Consider the following 25,675-nt stretch of genomic DNA (forward strand, 5'->3'; position numbering starts at 1 on the left):
TATGGTCCCCAAATTATAGGTACGATTCTTTTCTGACATCTCATCATTAGAAAAGATAGAATTCTCTCTCTTGATCGTGCATATCAATTTGGAAGACCTAGAACCGCAAGACCGTAAAATTTTATCGGTATCATGGATTCAAGTACGCTTCCGCATCCAGTTTAATTTCTTGATGATTTGGCATGATGGATTATGGCTAGATGGAATCTAGGGTTTCTACAACAATTTGGGTTTCTACAACATGTCTTGGTAAAATTGTGTCTGTGGGAGCATCAAAAGTCTGCCATATGCAAAATTACCAGAATTAAGCATGAAAGCATAGGAAGAAGGCTTTTGAATTTTTGCAATGACTTTTGGTTCACTTCCCTGCTGCTGCAGGATGAGCATACCTTCAATATTTAAGATCAAAGTAGCATTTCTAGACAAAGGCGGCTCATCACGGTTAGCTGTCCATATGACAGTTCTCTGCTGGATTCTTGGCAACCAGAGGCCTATAGCAAAGCCATCCCCTTATGGATAAAAACCAAAGAAGAAATGGCCGGACTCTAAGGACCAATAAGAGATATTAATAGGAGTGAGAGATGAACCTAGGCTGATGATACTTTGTTGAGCTATTGCTTTACAAGATATTGAATTCAGAAAAAGAAAAATTGGGGACATTGCTGCAAATTTTGAGGTTACAGCACTTCTAAATTTTGTGATTATGACTAAACAGAGATAATTAATTAAACCTTTCATCAGCATGTGAAAGGGAAGAAAAAAAGAGTGTGTGGTCTTAAAACTTTTGACTTCAAAACATCTGAAAATATGCAACATGTTGCCAACCAACTGGACAAGAAGTGAATATTTTGTAAACCATTAGCAGTACTTGAAGTTGGTGTGCATATTGTTTTTCATATGTGTTGATGTAATGAGATTTTTCCTAGATACTTAAGAAGTTATTTTGGTTTATGTTTAGGTCCTTATAGTTGTGTATTTTGTATTGATGTAACAGCTCCTTTGGTCATATATGGTTGGCCTTAGTTTGCTCGTTAATTTGCTGAGAGTTGTTATTTGACAACTGCTGTAGTTTTTATCCTCTTCCTCTGTGCTGTTTTCACTAACAATAAGCATAATGCATAAAAGGGATTCAAGTGGATGTATTATATACGCTAGTATCCAGTCATAAAGCAAATCATTTCACTTGCCTCATTCCTGAAGAATGTTTCTCCAAATTAGTCTACCCTTTGCCCTTTCTAGATGCAATTCTCCTTATTATTTTAGGGAGGAAAAAGAAAGTTCAAATCAGATAGAATTCAATGGTATCTGAGATAGGCTCACCAAAAAGTGACAAATGGCACTCTATTACATTTTATTATTTACCAATTTTGCCCTTATTTTGTTATTATTATTATTTAATAGGTGACTTTTTAGTTTCTTAATGCTTAACATTTTTGTTTTTTTATTATTATTAATAATTAATATATATTAAATAAAATTTATTAATATTAGTATTATTACTAATTAATATGTGTCTTTCCAAGAGAATCAGTTTTTTATTCCTTGCCTTATATATATATATATATATATAGAGAGAGAGAGAGAAGGACGTTGAAGGTTTTAGGCAATAGATTTTGATATTATAACTGGGCAACCCAATATTATGGAATTCAAGGGTGCTTATAAAGATAGTCAAAATCTGCATTTAATGGTGTTATGGTGCTCTAATGGGGAGCTCTTCAATCATATTAGACAAAGAGAGCAACTCAAAACGTGAAGCGGCGACAATTATGAAGCAGATTGTGAATGTGGTTCATGTACGTCATTTTATGGGGTTATGCCTGGGGACTTGAAGCCTGAAAATTTCTAGCTTGTGAGTAAAACAGAGGATTCTCCACTAAAAGCCTTTAATTTTGGACCCTCCGTCGCCATAAAACAAGGTTGGTTGTGAATGACTTATTTCTTCTATATATGTTTGCTTTTTGAGCTTTTGTTTGCATATAATTTTGCAACTTTTAGTAATCATATTTTTGTTTATTTACGACGAAATGCCACCAATGTGTATATGTAACTCATTAGCCTTATATATGCACACGAATTGTAATTGCAAAAGAAAAATATCATTAATAATAATTAATTTTTAATATGTAAAAAATAAATTAAATAAAATTCATTAATAATAATAATAATAATAATAATAATAATAAAATATAGGTAGTTTTTATCATTAATAATAATTAATATGTATATATTAAATAAAATTTATTAGTCTTTTTATTATCACTAATTAATGTGTGACTTTTTAATTTTCTAATATTTAATATAAAAATTTAAATAAAATTAATATACATTTATATTCATTAATTATAATTGTAAAAAATGTAAATTTTTATTATCATTATTAATAATTCATATGTGTATATTAAATAAATTTCATTAATCTTATTAATACCACTAATTAATATGTAACTTTTTAGTTTATTAATATTTAATATAAAATTTTAAATAAAATTAATATATATCTATATTTAATTTTAATGCACTTTATTTCTATCTTTTTTAGCTATATTCTATTATTAATTGTTAATAACCAATATGTATATATTAAATAAAATTTATTGGTCTTACTAAATTTATGGTCATATTATTATCACTAATCACTTATTAATATGATTTTTTTATTTTCTAATTCTTAGCACAATATCTATATAAATATTATGAAACTAAGTTATGAAATAAAATTGTAAAATAAAACTGACTTATGATAAGAAGATAAATAGGTTAATGACAAATAAAATGAAAAATAATTAATGAACATAGCAATGGCATTAAAGCCATAGTAATCGCAAAAATGAATTGAAAATCATTATATCTTGAAAGTTATAGTAAAAATAGCATGTGAAGATGATAAATATGAGTTTCTACTTAATATTTACCAGGTGTGTTATTAAAATTTATATTTTTTTTATATTTTAAATTGTTTTCCTAAATTTAAATAATATATTTTTATTATTTATTTTATTAATAATTTTAAAAATATATATATATATTCGCACAATGTGTGTTTAAGTGTCTAGTTAATAAATAATTTCAGGATCGAACTTCCTGCCAAAAAACACAATAATTTAGGGTTCAATAACTTGCAATGAAATTAAACATTCAATAGGCTTTTTCTATGGATTTGGCTCTATTATTTTATTTTAAATAAATATATTATTCATAATATAATTAGGTTTTAGTTTCCTTGTATATGATTTCCATTGTAGAAAAAGAAAAAAGAACTTTTGTATTGGATTTGATAACACATTTACATAGAATCAAGCTCTCCAAAATGAGCAGAAAAACAAAGTCCCTCTTCTGGTCTTTTATAGAACGGAAGAGAACAAAATTAACATTCTCTTAACCGATGCTAACAAAATCAGGGAATTCTACTTCAATCTTCAGTTAACAATTTTCATGTGTTCTTTAAACAAAAACAATACAACTCATCTTAAAAAAAGGCTAACAGTTCATTTCAAATCCCTTAACTTTTTATAGCTTATTTTTACTTGCTTTAACTCAAATACAATTTGTTTCTGATAATTGTATTCAAAGATTTGATTTCATTAAAACATGTATTTCATTGTATTCCAGCAGGCTATTAAGTCTAGTGGTATATCAATTTTAATTTTAGATGGAAACAGATAGAAGTCCAAGTACTATAATTGAATTGAAAAAGAAAGGGGCTTCAGGACAATCTTAGAATAACATAGCTTACATTACAACATTTTGAAGAAGAAAAAGCACCAAGTATGTTCGGAGCTGTGTGGTGTGTGTGTGTGTGTGTGTGTGTGTGTGTGTATCATTCATGCTACAGATACATTTTTGCAGTCTTTGAAGAAAGCAAGGCACATGAATTAGACCACACTGCTCAACTAAGCAGGGCTAGGAGGAAAAGGTATTTCAATGGTACCTTCCAACATCAAAACCACCTTCCTCATTGAAAGACAAAGTGATGGCTCTTCTTGAATGCACCAGAGTCTAATGCTAACCCAATTTTACAGGGCTTGTTCATCCACTTCTTCTGTACTAAATAGCTTAAGCAGCTCATTGGCCTCAAAACAACTGTAGACCCACTCTGCAAGAATAGCTTCATCATCTGGAACATCCATACTCACACTCCTCCTGCAACATATGATCGCCAAAAACACAATCCCAAAGCTGTAAACATCTGCTTTCACTGTAATGGGTTGGTTTTTATACCATTATGGGGCAACATATCCCTTAGTTCCCCTGACCCCTGTAAGTGTCTTGCTTTGGTTTGGCATCAACAGCTTTGCCAGCCCAAAGTCTGAAATTCTTGCACGCTGATGTTCATCCATCAATATATTATTGGGATTTATGTCACAATGGATGATTTGGGTCTCACATTCCTAATGCAGATAAAGGATGCCTCTAGCTATGTCCAAAGCAATTTGAACTCTTTCTTTCCAACTTGGCTTTGTTTCAGATTTTAAGAGAAAGTTCACAAGTGATCCATTGCTCATGTACTCATAAACTAGAAGTATGTTGGATTTTTCATGGCAGTAACCAAGCAGGCGGACAAGATTTCTATGCTGAGTTCTACCTATTGACCTCATTTCATTTTGGAATTCCAGTTCTTTCCACTTATCAAAGCTCCCTTGAAAACAGTCCCAAAAGCTCCCCTTCTAAACCTTTCATTGAAGCCATTAGTTGCCTTCTCAAGTTCTTCATAGGTAAATGATCTTAGATTAAAATCCTCAATAAACTCTCCATTTGCCTTGTCAGAGAGTACTTTGAATACAGAAACGTAGTGTTTTACAATAAGAGCAATAGAAACTGCTAGAACAATGAGCCCAAAAGTTGAACATGTAACACCAGTAACTAAAATACCTATTTGTAGCCCATTCTTATTATTCTTAGGAATCATAGTTAAGGAATCATTCCTAGCTAGCGTCTCTCTTGGTCTTTCTTTGCCCCCCATTTCTCCATTGCTAATCTTGATAAGAGTTAACATTGATTCACCTTCGTTTGTTCTCCCAAATCGCAATGGAAGCTTTTGTTTTTTGCACTCTTGGTTCTTAAGTAAAGTAGCTTCACAGTTACAGTCTTTTAAACATTCATATCTGCACTCAGTTTTATTACTAGATCGGACAACAGAATCTGAGTCAGATTCCCATATAATACTTTCCAATTCTCGAATAGTATAATTAGTGCTCACACAATCATCTACACTGGATTTTTGCTTGCAATCCAAATTCTCCTGACTAGGGTCAATGAAATCAAAACCAAGAGGACAATTACATGCGGTGTCCTGGTCTACAGGAATACAATATGAATTCAAGCCGCATAAGCCTGTAAGATGGCACTTATCCTTAATCTCTTGATATGCAATCAACCAAGAATCATTTTGATCCAAATTATGTGAATACAACTGAAATAATCCATCTGCATCGATTGTCAAATGATAAATGGGATTACCAAACACAGTTTGCCGAACATTCAGAGTCCGTATATTAAAGGCTGTAGCATTTAACAGGCATAGCTTGCCATCAGTATCAAGATTCAGACTCACATTATCTCCAGCAGTATATGTACCTGTATTCCAGTAAACAGTATCTACTCCTGCTGCATATTGCATAGGATACATTACCAGGTTTCCATCTCTTTGCATCCTGAGTCGAAATCTTCCAGTTATATGATTTGTGTTGGAGATGCTAGATACCAACTCTTCCCCTGCCAAAAGGCTTTGCCCTGGTAAAATGGTATCGGTTGGAGCACAAAAAGTCTGCCATATGATCCTTGAGTCTGAATCATAGAATACAAAGTTACCAGAGTCGAGCGTGGAGGCAGAGGAAGCAGGTTAAGGAGTGTTTGCAAAAGGTATCTGCTGGCCATGTTCCCGCTGTAAGATAAGCCTGCCATCACTGCTCAAGAGCAAGGTCACATCCCTTGGCAATGGTGGGTGATCCTGGTTTGCTGTCCATATTCCAATTGCAAAACCTTCTCCATTTGGATAAAAACCAAAGGCAAAATTGCCAGAATGAGAGGGCCAATATGAGTTGTTAGTCAAAGTGAGAAAAGAACCTAGGCTAACATTGGAATTTATTTGTTGAGCTGTTGCAGTGCTAGAAAATATGGAACTTGGACTTGAATGAAGAAGAAGAAACAGGAACATTGCATTAATGTTTCAATGTTAAACTTGTTAGGACCCTTGACTCTTACTTCTAAAGGCACAGTTCATCCTTTTACTTCAATTCCTATATATGCAGAAGTAATCAGATAAAATATTAATTATTCACGTTCACTATGCAAAATTCTAATTCAACAAAAGCAAAATTCTATCTTTGAAACCCTAATTTGAACTTTGAGTAGTCTAACTTCAAATAGAAAATAAAATTGATAACATTCAAATGTAATTTTGTGCTTGTTTTTCTTCTTGATTGATACCAATTAGCTAAAGGCCTTCACTAGTAAATGACGTATTTTTCCAAATACAATGGTTTTTGTATATATAATTGTGACAACAATTGTCTTTTGAAGGATTGACAACATTTGTATAAGATTCACTTTGCAATCAATTTGAATTATGAGGATGTCATGATTGTCTTTGTTATTGTTGGAAGGTTGTTGTTGGGAGGCGGGAGAAGGGAGAAGGGAGAAGGGAGAAGGGAGAAGTCTCACATTATTAAAGAATTAGGCTTTTGCTCGCACATTGCACAGGCATAATCTTAATATATTATTTAATGTGAATGAAGATATGGCTATATAATGTTTCATATATTTATATTTAATTTACTTGAACTATTTAAAAAAATATTTGTAAAACGAATTGTGAAATTATAAAGAAAATAAATATGAATAATAAAAATAAATTGAAAATTAATATAAAGAATAAGATTTCAATTGATTGGCTTAGTGATATTTGTGCAAATTATTTTCCATCTTGTTTTAATGCCTTGATTACTAAAATATCATTTAGTAGGTCTAAGAGAAAATCTTTATTAGACATTGAACCTGTAACACTCTCTTACCCAATCTATAGTGTAGCCGAGCAAATGAATGCTACATTCTGTGCCAAAACACCTATTCTTATCTTATTTAATTGATGATCAATTTAATTCCATCATAATTTAATCAAAGAAATTTTAAATGGAAAGTGCAAGAGTTTCCCTATATTATTAATATTTTACCTGTTAAAGAATTCTCTAGTTAAAATTTATCCATATTGGAAAGTTAAAAATTTATAACAATTTTAAAATCACAACTCATATTTCCTTTGTTGCATTCATTTACAAAATATGCACATTTATCATACATCTCAAAATTTAATTACAAACTTTATGTTTAATTACAATACACATGATCATGCACTACTGTGGGCCAATGATCTCTACCAGAATAATGTGCAGAGGTGATAATTATCAATACTGCATATTAGTCCAAAATCCTTGTCCAAAGTCTATTGGGTCCTATCATCTGGACCTGCGCAAGGAGAAATCATCGAGCTAAGCATTTCTGCTTAGTGGTGCACTAATATAATAATTGTACAATATGCAAATAAAAATAATTTTTATGCTTGTATGAAATAAGGGAAATACACATTTAAACATTCATAAATCATTTAGAAGAATATAAAATTTATAACATCAAAATCTTATAGTCATTTCATTTATTTATCTACGTAATGATTTTGGATACCTTTCACAATATTCTTCTCTCATTTTCTCATATTTCCATATTTTCACGTTCTTTGGAAATATTTATTTTCATAGGATCTCTCCCTTTTCTTTATTTCGATATTCCACTTTCTTAATTTATTTTGGTGCCTAAAGTAACCTTTAACTTGACTATTTGGACTGGATATGCGAGTTTTATCGGCACTGGACACTCAGTGCCTCGGGCTGTCATACCGTCATACACATCGGTGCTTGTTGGGTATACAATATAATTAGACATAAAAGCTATGAGAATAATCATATCGGACACTCGGTGCCTGCCAATAATTATTTAAAGCAATCATGAATAAGGGATAACCATATCGGACACTCGGTATCTGCCAATGGTATCTAGTCATAGAAGCCATGGACAGTACTACTAATCTCATCCCTTCTTGGCATGCCAATTTATCCAACCCTTGCACTATTGTCTTAGCATACTTAGGCTAGTTTATTATTATTAGCAACTCAATGTTTCTCATTATTTCATCATTTCATTCATCACAGAATATAGGTCCCAATCACAATTTCACATTTTAAGCATTTATGCTTACATTTCATAAATTCCACATTTGGTGCCTCAACTTCCATAATAGATTTAGCCAAGGTACATTAGGAATTAGGCCATACTTTTTCCATGAGAATTATAGATCTATGTCTTATATTTATTTTGTCTTTAGAATCATTCAATTTGCATTTGTGTAGCTTAATTTATGGACATTTTGCCAAAACTATTCCAGTGACCAAATCTCAGTTTTTCAGGCCACTTCCAGAATCCAGACAGATTTCTGGACTCACTTTGTCAAGCAAATTTGGATAGGTTACAGTCAAAATTTAGCATCATGGTCTTTATATGAATTGTTCCCCTGTGTCTCAGGATTACACAAGTTCAATAATTACTCAATTTGAAGTTTTGTAGAGTAAGTTATGCTCAATTTAGTGGGTACTATTCATTTGGTTATTTTTCAGGATTTCAGTTTTGCATTGCCGAATTCTAGCCATAATTTAGGTGTCTTCCAGTCAGTTTCAGATCAAGCATTCTTCATAAAAATTTTAGTATATTGTATTATCTTTAATTTGTCTTTGATTTCACATCAATTAGAATTATGTAGCTCAAGTTATTAGCATTTAATCCTACTAGACTCAAGCTATCCAGATTCACACTTAATGCATAATACAAATTCATTTAATTTCTTCACCATATCATTAATGATTCTTAATAAATACACATCAAATAATCATAATACAAGCATAATAACATTAAATAGGCTTCATATAATGAAAACCCTAATTATATAAAACCCTAACTTAATTAGCAATAGCTTTCAAAATTCATGCAATTTCTTAGCACTAACCTTGATTATAAGTCCTAATTAACCTCAATCAACCTTCAATTCACCAAAACCTTAACTCTCCTTCTTGTTCTCCTAAACCGAAATCCCTTCCTTCGATATCATCCATAATTTCAATCAATATTCATTGTAATCTCCACAATCAAATTTAAATTCTATTAATTCATAACTAATTAAGCTTAAATCATAACTTACCTCAATTGGTCAATAATATTTCTTCACTAATCTTCCAAAGTCCTTAGAATCCTTACTTGATTTCTTCAAATCAAAGCTTAATACAAGATTTTCTCTTAATTTCTTATAAAAATTATGAAGGAATTCATGAGTTTAAAGCTTGGAAGATTAAGCTTTAATGGAGGAAAAGAGAGAGAGAAAGAGGGACGGCAAAGAGAATGGGAAGAAGAAGATGATGCTTTGTCATCTTTCAATTGATATTTATCTTATTTTAATCCCTAATGGCAAACTTGTAATTATTTAAAAATGCCAAACTTGTAAATATTTTGAAATTTCTAATTATTAGGTTTGACTAATTAATTTAATTATGCTTAATTATCTTAATTATAATTAATTAAGCTAATCCAACTTTATTAACTTAATTAATCTCATTTTTTGGTCAATATTTGACTTTTAAATCTAATTGATCAATCTTGCTCTTACCGTGTTTCTGTTCATCTTTTCCATAATACCCAATAAGTCCTTGACTTTGTTTTTCACTTTAGTTTTTAATTTATTTATTTGAACTTTTTTTTTTCGTTTCTTTAACTCATTAATTCATAATAATATTTCAATTAAGCCTTAATTAAGAATCTTACAAGGTCCTACATGAATTGGAGTAGCAACTAAACCCATAGTCACTTCCCAGTGGTGTTACCCATCATCGGGGCTTGTGCACATTTAACTGATTTATACTTCACTTTTTTTATTTTTTTTCTTTAACCTTACTTGATCTTTATTAATTTAAATTATGACTCCTTACTTAAATTTAAGGGTAGTTCCAGACATCCCAGCCATCCAGACAGATGTTAGTCATCGGAACAGTAGAATGCACAGACTACTTAAAGTGAGGGTATTACAGAACCTTCTTTATGCATTAGAAAATTGCTAGTTTGATTTTTTATGTATGATATTTGTTTATAAAGTTTATAACTATGATTTATATAGTTTATAACTATGACTCTTAGTTTTCCTAATATTAATTAAATTATAATTATTATTATAAAAATTTTTTTATAAAGAATCAAATATATGATTTTATGAATGAAAATGTAGCTTTAATTTATATAATTTATAACTATGACTCTTAGTTTTCTGATTATTAATTAAATTATAACTATATTTATAAATTGTTTATAATAAAAATTAAAATACATAATTTTACAATTATAGCGGACAATGAAAAAGTGAGTTCTCTCATTCTTCAATTTCTATATATTTTGCTTCAAATTTGAATTCTAGTTTCGGAGGAAAATTTCAAGTAAAAGTATTTTCTTGTTGGGAAAATTTGGGGAAGAAATTTTTTTTTATTTTAAAAATTCCATTTTAGCTTTATAATCCTTAAATTTATTAAAAATAATTAGAAATATAAAATAATATCATATATCGTAATTAGTTTTTAGCTAATTTTTTAATCTATGAATTTTATTTAACTAATAATTCATAATGCTTAAAAAAAACTAATATTTCATAAGAATGCCTCAAAATATTTTTTATTTTTAGATGAAATATCTATGCTTCCATAATTAAATGAGAGAATATTTTTTTTTAATCGACTGAACTAATTATTCTTAGAATTATAATGTCTAATAATAATTTTTAGGAATTACTATTTACTTTAATAACACTAAAATTTTACACAAAATTATTTCTTTCCTTTTTGAGAGCAAAAATTATAACTACTATAAGATAAGCAAACAATGACAAAAATTAAGGCAAAAAAATCTAAACATTAATTTTTCACGAACTTATAATTTAATTCAATTATCAATTAAAACCATTCAATTAAATTGCAATTTGAGGAAAGATTCAGCTTTTTTTCTTCATTAGGCCTAAAATAAAGGAAAACAAGCTACATGAACATGATTTACAGATTTTAGAGTCCACCTCTACATTACCTTCCAACGTCTGAGCCACTTTCTGCATTGAAGGCCGGAGCTAGCGATGGCTCCTCTTGGATGCAAAACATGGATTGTATCGGTTTGGAACATAAATTTCCAATAACTTGCAAAGACATGGATCTAATGAATGGGCTACATGCAGCGCAAGTGATAATTAGACCTATAAATTAAATCTAATCTAGTTGTACTCGAGGGAATAGTGTTGAATGTGCCACATTAATAACAAATAAGAAAAAGAAAGAAATATAAAACAAGGATAAGCTAAACCAAATTGGCATAAGCCATTTTGATGGAAACAACACATAAATCTTCCTGATAAATCATTCACACTCTCCGAATCAGAAATTTAACACGTTGCAAGACAAGCCTACCATCACCAGTTAAAATTAAATTTGCATTGCTGGGGATTGGGGTCATCTCTGTCAACTGTCCATGTGATAGTCTTTTGTGGAAATTTGGCGAACCATATATTCCTACAGCAAATCCTTTGCCTTCAGGGCAGCATCCGAAGGCAAAAATACCAGAATTAGGTGAAAGCCAGGATGAGCTGCCAAAATATAGGCAGATGCATATCATATATTAGAAATTCTTCTTCTTTCTCTATTATTATTTCCAACTTTTTTTACAGTTGCATTGACTGCTGTTTCCCTTCTGCTTGCGATTATATGAATCCATGAATCATCATCTCACGAAAAGGAAATCTGACTAACTCGTTTCCTAAATAGTAATTAGGCTATGAGATTTTGTTCTTGTTCCTTTCTTTTTAATGGCAGCCTTGAGTAAGTTGGTTTCAGTTAAAAAGCATGAAATCGCTCATTTTTTCTCTCTAAAATACTCAAACATCGATACCCTTTATGTGTAGGTTCTAGCAAAAATGAGCTGATGGAACTACTTCATTTATTGAATTGGATGTTAACGATCATCACTATCAATATATAGTAGACCAAAAGATTCAAACTTTGAAACCTTCCACTTGTAGGAAATGGAGAGACTCGTATCCTACATTATACTCCAGATTTAACTAGAAAGAGGAAAGCCCGGTCTATTTTATGGCTAATTATTAACACTGTGTCGGATCCAATTCTAGTCTCAATGTTGGGTCAACTTGCAGTGTTCGATCTTGCAAACTTCAGGTTTCAGAGTATTATTGTATAAATTTCACACTCCAAATATTTCATTATAAGAAAAAAGTGCTTCATATATAATGTGCCAACCTTGCAAGAGGAGATGGAATATAAAATGCCAAATTATCAATTAAAACATGACAGAATGGTGAATTCTGGGTTGTAGTTGTGGTAAGGCACCACTCAACAAGCAATTGAACTAGTATTGTTCCCATTTTGCTTGTTTTGTTTGACTTTGGACAGACAAGTTCCTTAAAACCTTCAGCAATTCTCTTATGGTAAAAAATCTCACTAATGTAATCTCCTTGTCCGGCGACAATCGATGTTAAATAAATGCCAATTAACAGGTTATGCAATCATCGGCAATTGTATCAAATCATAACATTAATTGGATTTAAAAATTTTTAGATACTACTAACATATTATATATGTTAAACCTTTTAGAAAGCTTATTAATTTAATTTGTATTTCTAAAATATTTTATAAATGATATAATGTTGAATTTCATCATGTACTTATTAGGATGTTTAATTTAATCCACGAAATGACAAAACAATAAGAAATAGATAAATATATAAATGCAGTTACTGATATTTTTAAAAAATAATAACTATCTAATTTTTACAATATTTTGAAAACCATTTTACATGCATATTTGTTTGTTATTGATTCGTCATTTTATGTAAATTATCTACCTAAAATAACTGATATATAGTATAATTTTTCGTGAAATTAATCACAGTACCTGAAAAGTTCAATGAGGACTTGTGTTTCAAAACTTGGCCCCCAGTGGTCGAATAGCAAAAGAGACACAAACAGGGCAATCAATGCCCAACCATAAAGCAGCTACAATCATCAAGATTGCCCTTTTCCCTGCTAAGTGAAACCACTTTTAGACACCCAATGGATTCAAAACTCAGCAGCAAATTCTTTTGAACCCCAAAATTGGACCACAGACAACAGTTCAATTAGACTAATAATAACTAACCCATTTTCTATTTTATTGCACAAGGAGGAGACAACATCATAGAGACATTGCCAGGTTACACGTTGCACGAAATCTGTTTCCTGGTACAATCAATAATTTCAATTCCTTTGATTGTTATTGTACTTGTAGAACAAGCTTCACTTTTATCCAACCCATCATTAAAATTGTTTTTGATTATGAGGATGCAATCCCCAAATGGCAATGAGTGATGTGTTAATAGTAGCATTTAGCCCCAGCTCCTTGTGTTCCCTCAAAGTGTGAAAAAGCAACTGCATCCATTAATCAATTATGCTCTTTTACTGGGCCATATTAGAGTTCATGTCAAGATAGATGCTAACACATCAAATTGCTGCCCCAGGCCAACTTATATATATATATACTACTTGTGTAAATATAATAGTAATAAGTGATATCATAAGAATTTAAGCGCATCAAATTATATATATTTTTTGTGAAAATTTTTCATTTAAATTTAAATCATTATAAATTCAAAACTCATGTATTTAATAGATAAATCTCATAATACATCTTGCATCTTAAGTTATAAAAGACCGAGTTTAAATAAAAAAAAATCCATTTTCATTAAGAAAAAACACATGGTATTTTATAAGAATTCATTCATCCATGAAGCCAACACCCATAATTATGGAGAGGCTTAGGAGAATTATGGCTTTCTGTATATGTGATTCGAAGCTTGGAATTCAAATGCAAGCCCAAAGGAAGTCCAATAAATATAGCCCGGAATGCTAAAGAGGGGAATCGTTACACCCAGTTGCCTGTTATCCATGTTTGCATCATTAGTTGCTTCACGGACTCTTGAAATCCCCATACTGTTTCCTGGCATGTAAAATTTATGAGTCTCACATGAATCATTTGCAGAGAAAATGCATGTCTGGATAAAGAAAGGAATTATGGTGAGATTTCATAAAGGAATTGAAGGTAGGTAAATGAAATGGAGAGAATGAAAATGATGATCAATAACCTCATTTTTGTCATACTATTATTAGAGTGCTTGCATTATAAAATAAAAAGTTAGAATTCAAATTCTAGCAATTCCTTTTCTAACAAATTTTGACAATTCCTATTCTTGTCTTTCCTTCTACCATTTTTAAAATGGAATCCAACATATATGCAGAGGTAGTTTGTACAATTTTTTTCTTCTTTTTTCAAACTGTAAAATGTAGTTTTTTGTAATTTAAAGATATTTTACAACGATTAGTTAGCATAATTGAAAATTGACTGATAAAATTTTAATTATGAATTTTTATTAATACAAACGAAAATTCTTACTTAAACTCGATCCATTATAAATTAAAAATATAAAAATATGAGACTCACAGTTCTGAAAACTACTCTAATTATACTGAGCTATTGGTATATATATCATTAATTACATAATGCATATTTAATATTTATTAAATAATATATCAAATATAGTATGTTGATTAAATTTCTATTAGTTGTTAATTGAATTCTGAAGCCTTAATCCTATATTTTAATTGAATCGATTTTGAAAATATTGTCTAAAAGCGGTAAAAGAAAAGTTAGGAATTGCTTATTTGTGGGAAATATGGAAATTAAATGATCATATAATAATTGTAGTTTCATTTACAATAGAACTTCTTTCATTTGCCTTCTTTGTCCTTGTCTGATCATCTGCTCACATTGTTCCTTTATTTAATTATCCCCAAAAAGAAGGGCCGAAAATGCAGAAAATTTGAGAAAGAATTTCAAGGGAAAAAAAATAGTGATATAATAAAATATTTTTTAAAAAAAATATAAATAATTTATTTAAATACAATAATAAAAACTTTGAATTTTTAATTCACATTTAATTTCAATGTCTTGGATTTCACACTTTTTTTTTTCCTTTCTATATATTGAAAAAAGGTCTCCACATCTAAACAATAATGAGTTTTAGGTTATGGGGTTTTAGATTTTTTTTTTTTTAATATGAAATCTTGAATTGAAGTCTAAATCAAAATTAATTGCAAAAAAAATAATAATAATAAAATAAAATCTCCACATCTATAGATTATAGCATGGTCATGGAATAAACCTTCTTCTCCTTCTGTAATTCTATACCATCTTATTCCAAAGGAAAAGGGAACTAAACCTATCTCTAGGACCCCACAATCCCAAAAAAGCAAGAAAAAAATAAAGCAAAGGGATGATCCAGACCCATCAAACCTCACCATGAATATCATTGTCCTGCTATAGCAGGCCAAGACATGATTAGCATATGAACAAATTAGGTGAAGAATTTTGTCTATCAGACGTGCATGTATATATATATAATTAGCCCACCTGATCTATAACACCTCTTATTATTATTTTTTTAAGAAATTAATTGAAATGAGCTAGATTTCATACATGCATGCGTGCATGCATCTCTATCTATAATGAGAGAACAAGAGTCGCATTATTAGCTAGCTCAGCTAACCTCCATGTTTTCTTTAAAGTCCATGAAAAGAACCCCTTGATCTATTCTATTCCTCCATCAGTAAGCAGAAAAGGTATACATATACCCATTTGTCTTCACTGATGCAGACATGTTAATTGGGCAGTAAAGTGCTTTAACATTACATATGGATGCTACCTTTGTTTTGTTTCTTCCTTTTTTTCCCTCTCTCAATTATATGGAAAGTATTTCTTAGCCCTGATTGAGAGATGTTCTTTGCCTACTATGTATGTTTAGTTCTCTACATATGATTAGCAATCATTTTTAGAGAAATTAATTCTCAATCTGCTACCAACATTGAAATGGAACATAGCAAATATTTGGATCGATTCGGGTTTTGACCATCAAAATCTTAATCATCCCATTTGCAATAATTCTTATGATCTATTAAAAGAATTTAATTAAAAATGAATTCGTAAAAAAAAATTCATATGTTAAGAATACATTTTAAAATAATAGAATTAATTTTAAATTCTTTATAAAATCATATCATTTTTAACATGAATTCATTTCTTTCAAAATGATCTAATTTTTCATTAAAATTTTTTAAATATGAAAATTATAATTTTTTTAAAAAATAATTATTAAAAAGAGATAGAGACTCTTGTTTGTTGTTGAAGATTCTTTTAATCTTATCCATATTAATGAGACATATATTTAATTATGTGTAAAGAAGAAGAATAAATTTTCATTATTGACAAAAAATAAAATAAAATAATAAAAAAAAAGAGAATTAGCACTTAATGAGATAAAAAAAAAAGGAAAAATTAAAGAAAATAAGAAAAAATTAAAAAAAAAACTTTGTAATTTTGTGTTTTGATGTGTGATGAGTCATTATTTAGTTTTTATTAATTTGATACTCTGTATTTTCTTTCTTTAGTAAATATAATTTAAATCATTAATTACTGTTAAATGATATAAATGTGATAATACATGACATATATAATATTTATACAATGTTCGCGTATCATTTATGCGATAAACATGTAGCGCTGACATGTGCCACATCAATATCATTTATAATAATTAACTTTTTGAAACATATCTGTTAACAAAAGAAAATATCAAATATCAAATTGATAAAAATTAAACTACGTTTTCTTATATGTTAAATTACAAAATCACATGATATATTTTTATATTTTTCCAAGAAAATATTAAGGTTGAATGACAAAGAATTTATAAAGAGAAAGAGGATCGTGTTTCTAGAAACTCTAATTTTCGAACTTTGACTATGACCAAGGATTGAACAATAACAAACCATTGAGTGAACTTTTGCAGCATACGTGGGTTTAAGAACTTGTTTGGACAAGTTGAATCTGTTTTGCTGAAATTCATCTTCTTCTTAGATGTTATAAAAAAAAATAATTTGAAATTATTATTTTAACGTCTTTATTACTAAAATTAATATTAAATTTATTAATAATATTTTAATAAATATATTTAAAATATTTTTTCTTTATTTAATTAAAATAATTATAAAAATTAAATGTAATTAAATTGGTAGATTTAAAAATGAAAGTGAGTTTAAACTTTGATTAATATATTCGTATATGATTTGATTGGTCATTGTAATGAGAAAAAGTAATAAATTGTTTTTTTTTATAAAAAAAAGTATATTTGTTTTCTTGATAATTTATGCGGTTTTGCAATCGAGAAAGTGATTGTAAAATTCCACTTTGCTTGTTTAACCAATATAATTTTTATAAATTAATGTAATGTGCCTTTGCCTTGGGTATAAATCATAAGTAAAATGGTAATAGGTAAAATATTCGTAAAAATTATTTTATTTAAATTTAAAATTAATTAATATTTTTAAAATTTGAATTCATCTTATTTTTAATTATTTAAATCAATTCTAAATTTAATTATTATTATTAAAAAAAATTTAAACCTGTTTGATTTTATATATTTTAATTAATAATTTATACTTTAAAATTTTAATAATTTCATAAAATATTTAAATTTTATTTTATATAAAATAAAATTATAAAAAAATTATAAATATTGTTATAAAAAATATATATTTTATATTTAATTAAGTATTTTTATAAATAGATTCTGATAATAGATACTCACTATATAAAATATGAACCTGACCTAAATCCGATTATATATTATTTAAATTCTTATGAATAGAATTCGAATGGATCAGATATTCATAAAAATTTGACTCGAGCCATCTCTAGGTACGAGATGTTTTAGCTATATTATTATTATTATTATTATTATTATTATTATTATTATTATTATTATTTAACTTTAATAAAGATTGAAATTTGAGATATTATAATTTTAAAATTAATTTTTTATTTATTTATGTTAAGAGTATTTCTGGACTAAATTTTTGTACACAGAAATTAAGTTTCATATCTAAACGATTTTAAGTATGAATTCCCCTACATGGGTCTAAGTATATTTAAGATAAATAATTCTAAAATACTTCCAATGAAATTAAATCCTAACTAAGGGAACTCTCATTTTTAGTAACTATATTAACTCTATCGGATAAAAATTATGCCATTTTTTATTTATAATATATAGAATATTATTTAGCATTTTAACTAGAGGTAGCCACTGAACTGATTCCAAGCCCAAACCAACAGTTCACTCCTCTAGTTGGTTCAATTGGAATTAGACCGAATTGATTGGATTTCAATTATTTTTTATTCTCAACAAGTTTCGATTCAGTTTTAGAATAAGTTCAATTTTAATATTTTATGATTACCATTCTAATTGAGTCCACGTTTCAATACAGTTTGATTCGATTTAAGCTCAATCCTTATTCGACTTCAATTTTTTTAAATATAATACAATGATAATATTTTAGATATTATTAACTTTAAAAATTTAATAAATAAATATTTATTCATAAATGATTGAAAACTTATAACACAAGAAAATAAATAAAATTTATGCAAATAATAAGATCAGTCCAATCAATTTAATAATTTGGTTATTATATTATCTATCCTTATTTAATCAAGCTTAATACAGATATATTAAAACAAAGTCTAGATATTATTAAATTGAAATAGGCAAAAATAATATTATTTAAATTTTTAAATTTTTAATTATTTCTTATATGAATGATTAATTTTATTTATGTAAAAATATAATATATTTATTTTTATATTTTTAATTAATGAATTTTTTTATTTTTATTAAAAAAAAAAAAAGCAAAAAGAACTTAAAGAAAGTGAATGAGACAAGCAAAAATACAGAAACCACACTGTTGGTGTCTGTGGTCCCAATAAATGCACCAAACCCCACTATTTATAGCTTAATGAAGGAAAATGGCCCCCATATACAAAGGAAGAGGGTGACCAGAGGCTATGTGATTGTGTCAAATCAAAGAGGAAGATGGCCCTCAGTTTTTACAATTTTGGCTTCTCCTCCACAAAGTTAGCCTTTGGAAGTACCCTATTCCTCTTTCTCATCATTTCACTTCTTCATGCTTCTCCATTTTCACTCTTCTTCCCTTTCCCCTTTAATAACTATACAATCACTCCATACCAACATCAAGGCGGCCTTCAAGGTTATTATTATTATTTATAATAATTCTATCATTACTTCTTTTTATATATATATTGCCTAAGATGAAACTACATCATAACTTATAACTTTAATAAAATTCGAATTTGAGTCTAAAAATATACATAAATCATCATCAAGAATCTATTTAATAACATAATTACAAAAAAATCATAAAAAATATATATTTTTTATAATTTTTTAATTTTAAAAATAAATATTTTTTATTTAAATAAAAAATACTATCCCGGGTAATATTTTTTTATGCGGAAAATAATGGTATAGTATAAACCAAGAAATGGCTTAAATATAAAGCATAAAGTAAGTTAAGCAGCTTAACTCATTGTTATGCTGTTTTATTCTATATTAATCAAGTCTAATTTGCTGGTGAGCCATCTAGATTGGGCTAATTACTGAATGTGAATTTGATTAGGGAAAGAGAGGATGGCGCCTTGGTTGGTGGCTCCACCACCAAGGGTGGTAAAATGTAAGTGGGAGTAGGGGGCAATTTTTCGTCATAAATGATTTTTAATCTTATAAATCAATATCCTAGGGGTATTCAAACGGTCAGTTCGATTCCGAACCAAACTGAACCAATAAAACTAAAAATTGAAAATAAAAAATTTTAAAAATCGAACCAAACCGATTAATAAGAGAAAATCAAACCGAATCAAACTGATAAATATTGGTTCGGTTCGATTTTAAACCGATCAAACCGAAATTTATAAAATTTCATATTTTCAACATTAAATATAAATAATAAAAACATAAAAACAAAAAAAAATTAGAAATTAAAACTCAAAAATCTTAGGGCTCGGTTCGGTTTTCTTTGATTTCATTGATATATATATTAATAATTTCGATTCAGTTCGGTTTTTTTTTATGAAAATAATCGAACCGAACTGATTAATTGAAATTATCAAAAATTATAAATCGAATCGAACCGATTAAATTTAAAACTGAACTATTTGAACCAAATTAACTCAATTCAATTCGATTTTTTTATTTAAACCGAAAACTGCTATCCCCTGCTGTAATGTAAAACAAATTCCTTTCTATCTATAAGTCTCACTCCAAAGGGATAATCAAATGGAAAGTTTTCATCATCACAATTTACGATCAATGAAATTTAATTAAGTGATATAAGAATAAATTTTAAAAATTATTCAATCTTAAATTTAAATTTTAATCAGAGTTAAGTATTAAAAAAAATAATCACTAATTTTGAAAAATACCTTTTACATTTTGTGCTCTTGTGGGGTTTTATTTATTTATTTTTTTAAATTAAAATTGGTATCCATGCCAACACTCAATATAAATAAAATTACATTATACAGTAACTTTTAAGATAGTGTAAGTTAAAATATTACTCTTTTTATTTATATTTTTTAATAGTATAGTAAAAATTGAGAGAGTGATTCATAAAAAAAGTTATTCTTCCCAATTTTTAAAGATTAATAAAATATTTTAATTTAGGTCAACAAAATGACTTCACTAATTTTACATTTAACCACTAATACAATAATTATTTTTACTGAATTTTTTTTATTTTAAATCATTATATAAATCGCTAACTACTAATAGCTAATATTTAACTATTAATGGTTAATAAAACAATTGATAAAACAGTTGATAGCTACTAAAAATAAGTAATAACTATTAAAACAATTAATATTGCTGAACAGAGTCTAAATTTAACTCCACCTTACACATTGTAATAGAAGGATAATAAATATATTTTGTGAAAATATAAATTTAAAATTATTGCATATTCATATAAATAAATTTAATTATTGTATTTAAAATAAATTATTTATAAGAATAAAAATAATTATTGTAATTTAAAGAATATGATTATATTGATAAAGTACGTATATGATTTATCTAATCAGCAAAAAGCATGCTTTATTTCACAGCAAATCAAATTATTATTCAACTTTCTAATTTTTAACAAATTTAATATAAAATTATAATTTTATAAATAAAAAATTTCAATATAATATTTGTTTTCATTTTTTTGAATTTTTTTAATTTTACAAAAAAAATAATATGGCCTGTTTAAAAATTAAAATCTTACAAAAATTTAATTTAATTAATTTTTTAATCAAATTTTTACATTTAATGAAAAATTTTAGTTTTTATTTATAAAAATCTATTTTTAAAAACAAATATAATTTTATATGAATTTAATTAAATTATTTTTATAAATAATTTATTTTAGAGGTCAAAAACATGATACAGAAGAAAAGTCTGGAGAATATGGCGGCCAATATATAGTCTTTGGTTGAATATCAATTTTTATTTTATATATTCCATTAAGGTTTTAATTTTCATTTTATTGAAAAAAAAAAAAAAAGAATGATTAGGTCATCTCCCTCTTCATAGCTGCCGATGAAAAGCTGGGTCATGGAATAATTATTTAATTCAATAAATTATTTGATGTGCTCAATTAATTCCTTAGAATAAATATAATATAATTAAATATAATAAGACGATAAAAACTCAACTTTTTATGTTAAAATATTTATAAATTAACAAATTGCGATATTTTTCTATAAATTTGTTGAATAAATTATTTTTTTAATGGAATTCAGTCAAGGGATCGAAAAAAAAAAAAAAAAAAATCTTCAATTAAATATGGTCGATCACCTACCAGATCACAAGAGGCACACGTAGTCAACATGAATTCCCCACAAGCTATGCCATTCAAATAGAAAAAGAACAATAAATAAATATTAAATAATTTGGAAATGAATATTTAAAATAAAAAAATAATTACCAAGGCTCATTGTGATCCAATAGAAAATATTGTTGTGAGCAGCAATTATGAATTTTAAAAAAATTAATTTTTGATGGATTGTAAAATTGATATAGAATAAAGATATTCTAATAAATAAAATAATAATAATAATAATTTATTCATAAAAGAAAATAAAATTTTATTTAAAATTATATATAAATAATAACATTACTACTTAATATTTTATATCACAATTGGCTTAAATAATTTTTTTTTTAAAGATTATAATCTTAAAAAAATTATTAAAATTTAAATTTTAAAATGGATAACTGATAATTTAGACTATAGAAAATACCCTTTAAATCATATAAAATTTAATAATAAAATATTTTGAATATGATTTAAATATGAAATTTATTGTCTATATTTATTTTAAATAAGATATTCGAATTATATATAAGATTTGAATAAACCACTTTCTTTTGAACTAACTTTTGAAATAAAGTTAGGCTAATCTATTTTTTATACAAAATTTCATAATATACTTTTATTTTTTTAATGTTTTTGAATTATTTTTTAACATTTAATTGTTAGTTTATTTTTTTAACAAGTTATTCATAATATATTTATGATCAATACTTTAAAACTATTAAATTTAGGAAAATTCTATAGTTATTTGATTTCATAACCAAAATAATTAATTTGTTACAAAAAATAAAATAATTTTATATAAATTTATCACTCATTTTATTATATTTTTGTAAAATAATTATTTTTTATAAATTATTTAAATATGAAATTTTTATTAACTTAAAAACAAAAAATTTCCTAAAATAAAAAAAAAATATATAATATTTTTAAAAAAAATCTAAGAGATGAACTATGTATGATAAATTTTGTTAAAAATTTACATTAATAAATTTAAATTTATTAAATATTATTTATTAAATATTTAAAAAATATTATATATTTTTTAATGAAGAAACTTTATTTTTTTATTATGTTAATAAAATGTCTGTAATTAATTACTCTATGAAAAATAAATTATTTTTATAAAAATGTCATGAGATAAATTATAAATTTATGTAAAATTATTTTATTTTTTGCAATAAAATAATTATTCTTTATATGAAATTAACAATGAAATTCACCTTAAATTTAATATTAGAATTATTGTTGAAAGCAACAATGAAAGATATCTTTAAAGTTTTAGGTTTTCTTGGCCCCTCCCAAATTCTCCATTGAGATGGAGACAAAATTTAAGATCAACGCCATAACATTATTATTCTCTATTTTTTTTTTTTAAATCATGTTTCCTTTTAAAAAAATTGTTGGTGGTAAAATTTAAACTTTTATTTTAAAGGTAATTAAATTACTATTTCCTTCACAGATTTTATCATTATTAATATTTCTATTTTTTATTTTAAAGAATAGATTAAAAAGTTGCTAAAATTTAATTATATCTATATTTTCTTTGCTTCGTTCATTTCGCTAGTTAATCATAGCTCTAAAAATTAATTCAATTGCAGCTTCACTGCCTAGCTTGCCATCAAACGTAAACTTCAACTCTGGATTTCAAGATTCCTTTCCTTCATCCAAATAACAACTATTAGCAATTAGTTGGCATAGCCCTTCAATCTTTTGAGCAAATTTTTTCCCCTGCTGGCTGAGGTGGACGAGGAACATTATATGTCATAATTTTTCAGAGCTGCTTCAATCGCATCCGTAGATAGTGAAACCAATGTGGTGACGGGGAAAATGTGGGAGGCATGCCCGCTGGGGAAGGAAAAGTTGTCGGTGGAACATGCTAGGATTGTAGGGGGAGGGCGAGGGGGGGAGAAGATCATCTTGATTACGCTAGCGAAGGCAAGGTCAAGGGAAAGTCCAAAAGGAGAGGAGAAAGAAGAGGGAGGAGGATTTTGCTGTCTTCCACTGTTGGGTGGTTTTGATTTTGGTGGATTTCACTATGGTTTTGGGAGTGTCGTTGGTGGTGGTGGTTATTTGCAAGGAATTAGGGTTATTAGCAGTCATTGCGATATCGTCTAAGGTAGAGTTTATGAACTTTTGAGACGACGAAAGCGAGAAATTTTGGCTAGAGGGGAGATAGTTGGCTGCTTTGGCATAGGAATAAGAATGATAATGGGAAGGTTTCATTGAGAATCACTGTATTCGAATTTAATTTAATTAATATTTTTAAAATTTAAATTCCTCTTATATTAAAATTTATTTTTGATTATCTAAATTTATTCTAAATCTAATTATTATTACTTGAAAAATATATAAATTTATTTAATTTTATATGTTTTAATTAATAGTTTATGTAAAAATTATTTTTTTATTAATAATTATATTTTAAAAATTAATAATTTTATAAAATATTTAAATTTTATTTTATTTAAAATAAAATATATTAAAATTTATAAAGATTATTATAAAAATATATATTTTATATTTAATTAATTATTTATCTAAACGTGTTCAGATAACGGGTACTCAGCATGTAAAATTGAATCTGTCATGAGTATGATTCTTCAACCTAAATTCGTCCTAAACCCAATTATTTATTATCAAAATCCATTTTATTATGATTTGATCAGTTCGAATACCCACAAAAATATCAATTGCCATCCCTAATTTGATGTTAAAGAGACAAATAGGGAGAATTTGTGTGGAGTATAAATAAGAATATCAATAAACATAGCTAGAAACGCTAGCCTCACAGTCGAAATCGATTCTAATATAAAATAATTTTGGTTTGAAATTGTTCAATACGATTTTGGTATAATTTTTGCCTGATTTCGATTCAACTTTTGTTATAATGTAAAAAAATTAAAGGGATCAAATATAAATTAAAAAAAAGATTTTTTTTTTTTTTTTTTAAATAGGGTCGATTTTGATTTGGAGCTGTAGGTTCAAACCAGCGGTTTCAATTTATGTTCAAGGAAAAGAGACTAGAACTTGCCCCTATAATTCAATTTCATGTCGGTTTGTGAATACAAACTATTGATCTAGTTCAGTTCTAGGTTTAATCTAAGCCAATTTCAGTTTGATTAACAATTTAAATAGACACGTGATCGTATCTATGATTTTTATTATTTAGTAACGATAAAACCTAAGAAAAATTAACATAAAAACCAAAGTGTAGACGGAATCGAATTTAATAGACATTTTTTAATATTTTTTTTAAATAATAATTTACGCCATTGGAGTTAACTTTTAGTTTACATATAGGTTTCAATTCTCAAGTTTTTCAAACATAATTTTTAAATTAATAATTTAAAATTATTATTATATCACTACAAAATAATATTTAAATTATTAATTTTTAATATTTCAATGGCTAATAATTAATTATTGACTATCAATAGTTTATTATATACAATCTATAACTAATCACAACCTTATTTAATTGAGCAATTATAATCAATTTTAAACATTTAAACTTTTAATTATCAATTTAAAATATTTAATAAATATAATTTTATAATCATAATACTAAAAGATATATTCTGTTGCTGTATGGCTTAAAAAAAATACAATTACTTTGTTATGAAAAATAACATGATCTAACGAAATTTTATTAAATTTTTATAAAATAATATTTTTCTTATAAAGTAGTCAATTATAGAGAATTTAATTTAACAAAAAATAAATTTTTTTCAGCA

At 27.0% G+C, this 25,675-nt stretch overlaps 1 protein-coding gene across 1 annotated transcript; it reads right to left on the reverse strand.

The window, feature by feature from the left end:
• Positions 1–4,016: 4,016 nt before the first annotated feature.
• LOC110636003 (G-type lectin S-receptor-like serine/threonine-protein kinase LECRK3) lies at positions 4,017–5,904 on the reverse strand. The gene is made up of 3 exons (XM_058138396.1): positions 5,812–5,904; positions 4,674–5,767; positions 4,017–4,143 (listed from the first exon to the last, which is right to left on the reverse strand). Exons 1-3 carry the CDS (start codon positions 5,902–5,904, stop codon positions 4,017–4,019), a joined length of 1,314 nt encoding a protein of 437 aa, XP_057994379.1.
• Positions 5,905–25,675: the final 19,771 nt, after the last annotated feature.

The sequence above is a fragment of the Hevea brasiliensis genome, chromosome 16, assembly GCF_030052815.1.
Source record: "Hevea brasiliensis isolate MT/VB/25A 57/8 chromosome 16, ASM3005281v1, whole genome shotgun sequence".
Classification (NCBI taxonomy): Eukaryota; Viridiplantae; Streptophyta; class Magnoliopsida; order Malpighiales; family Euphorbiaceae; genus Hevea; species Hevea brasiliensis.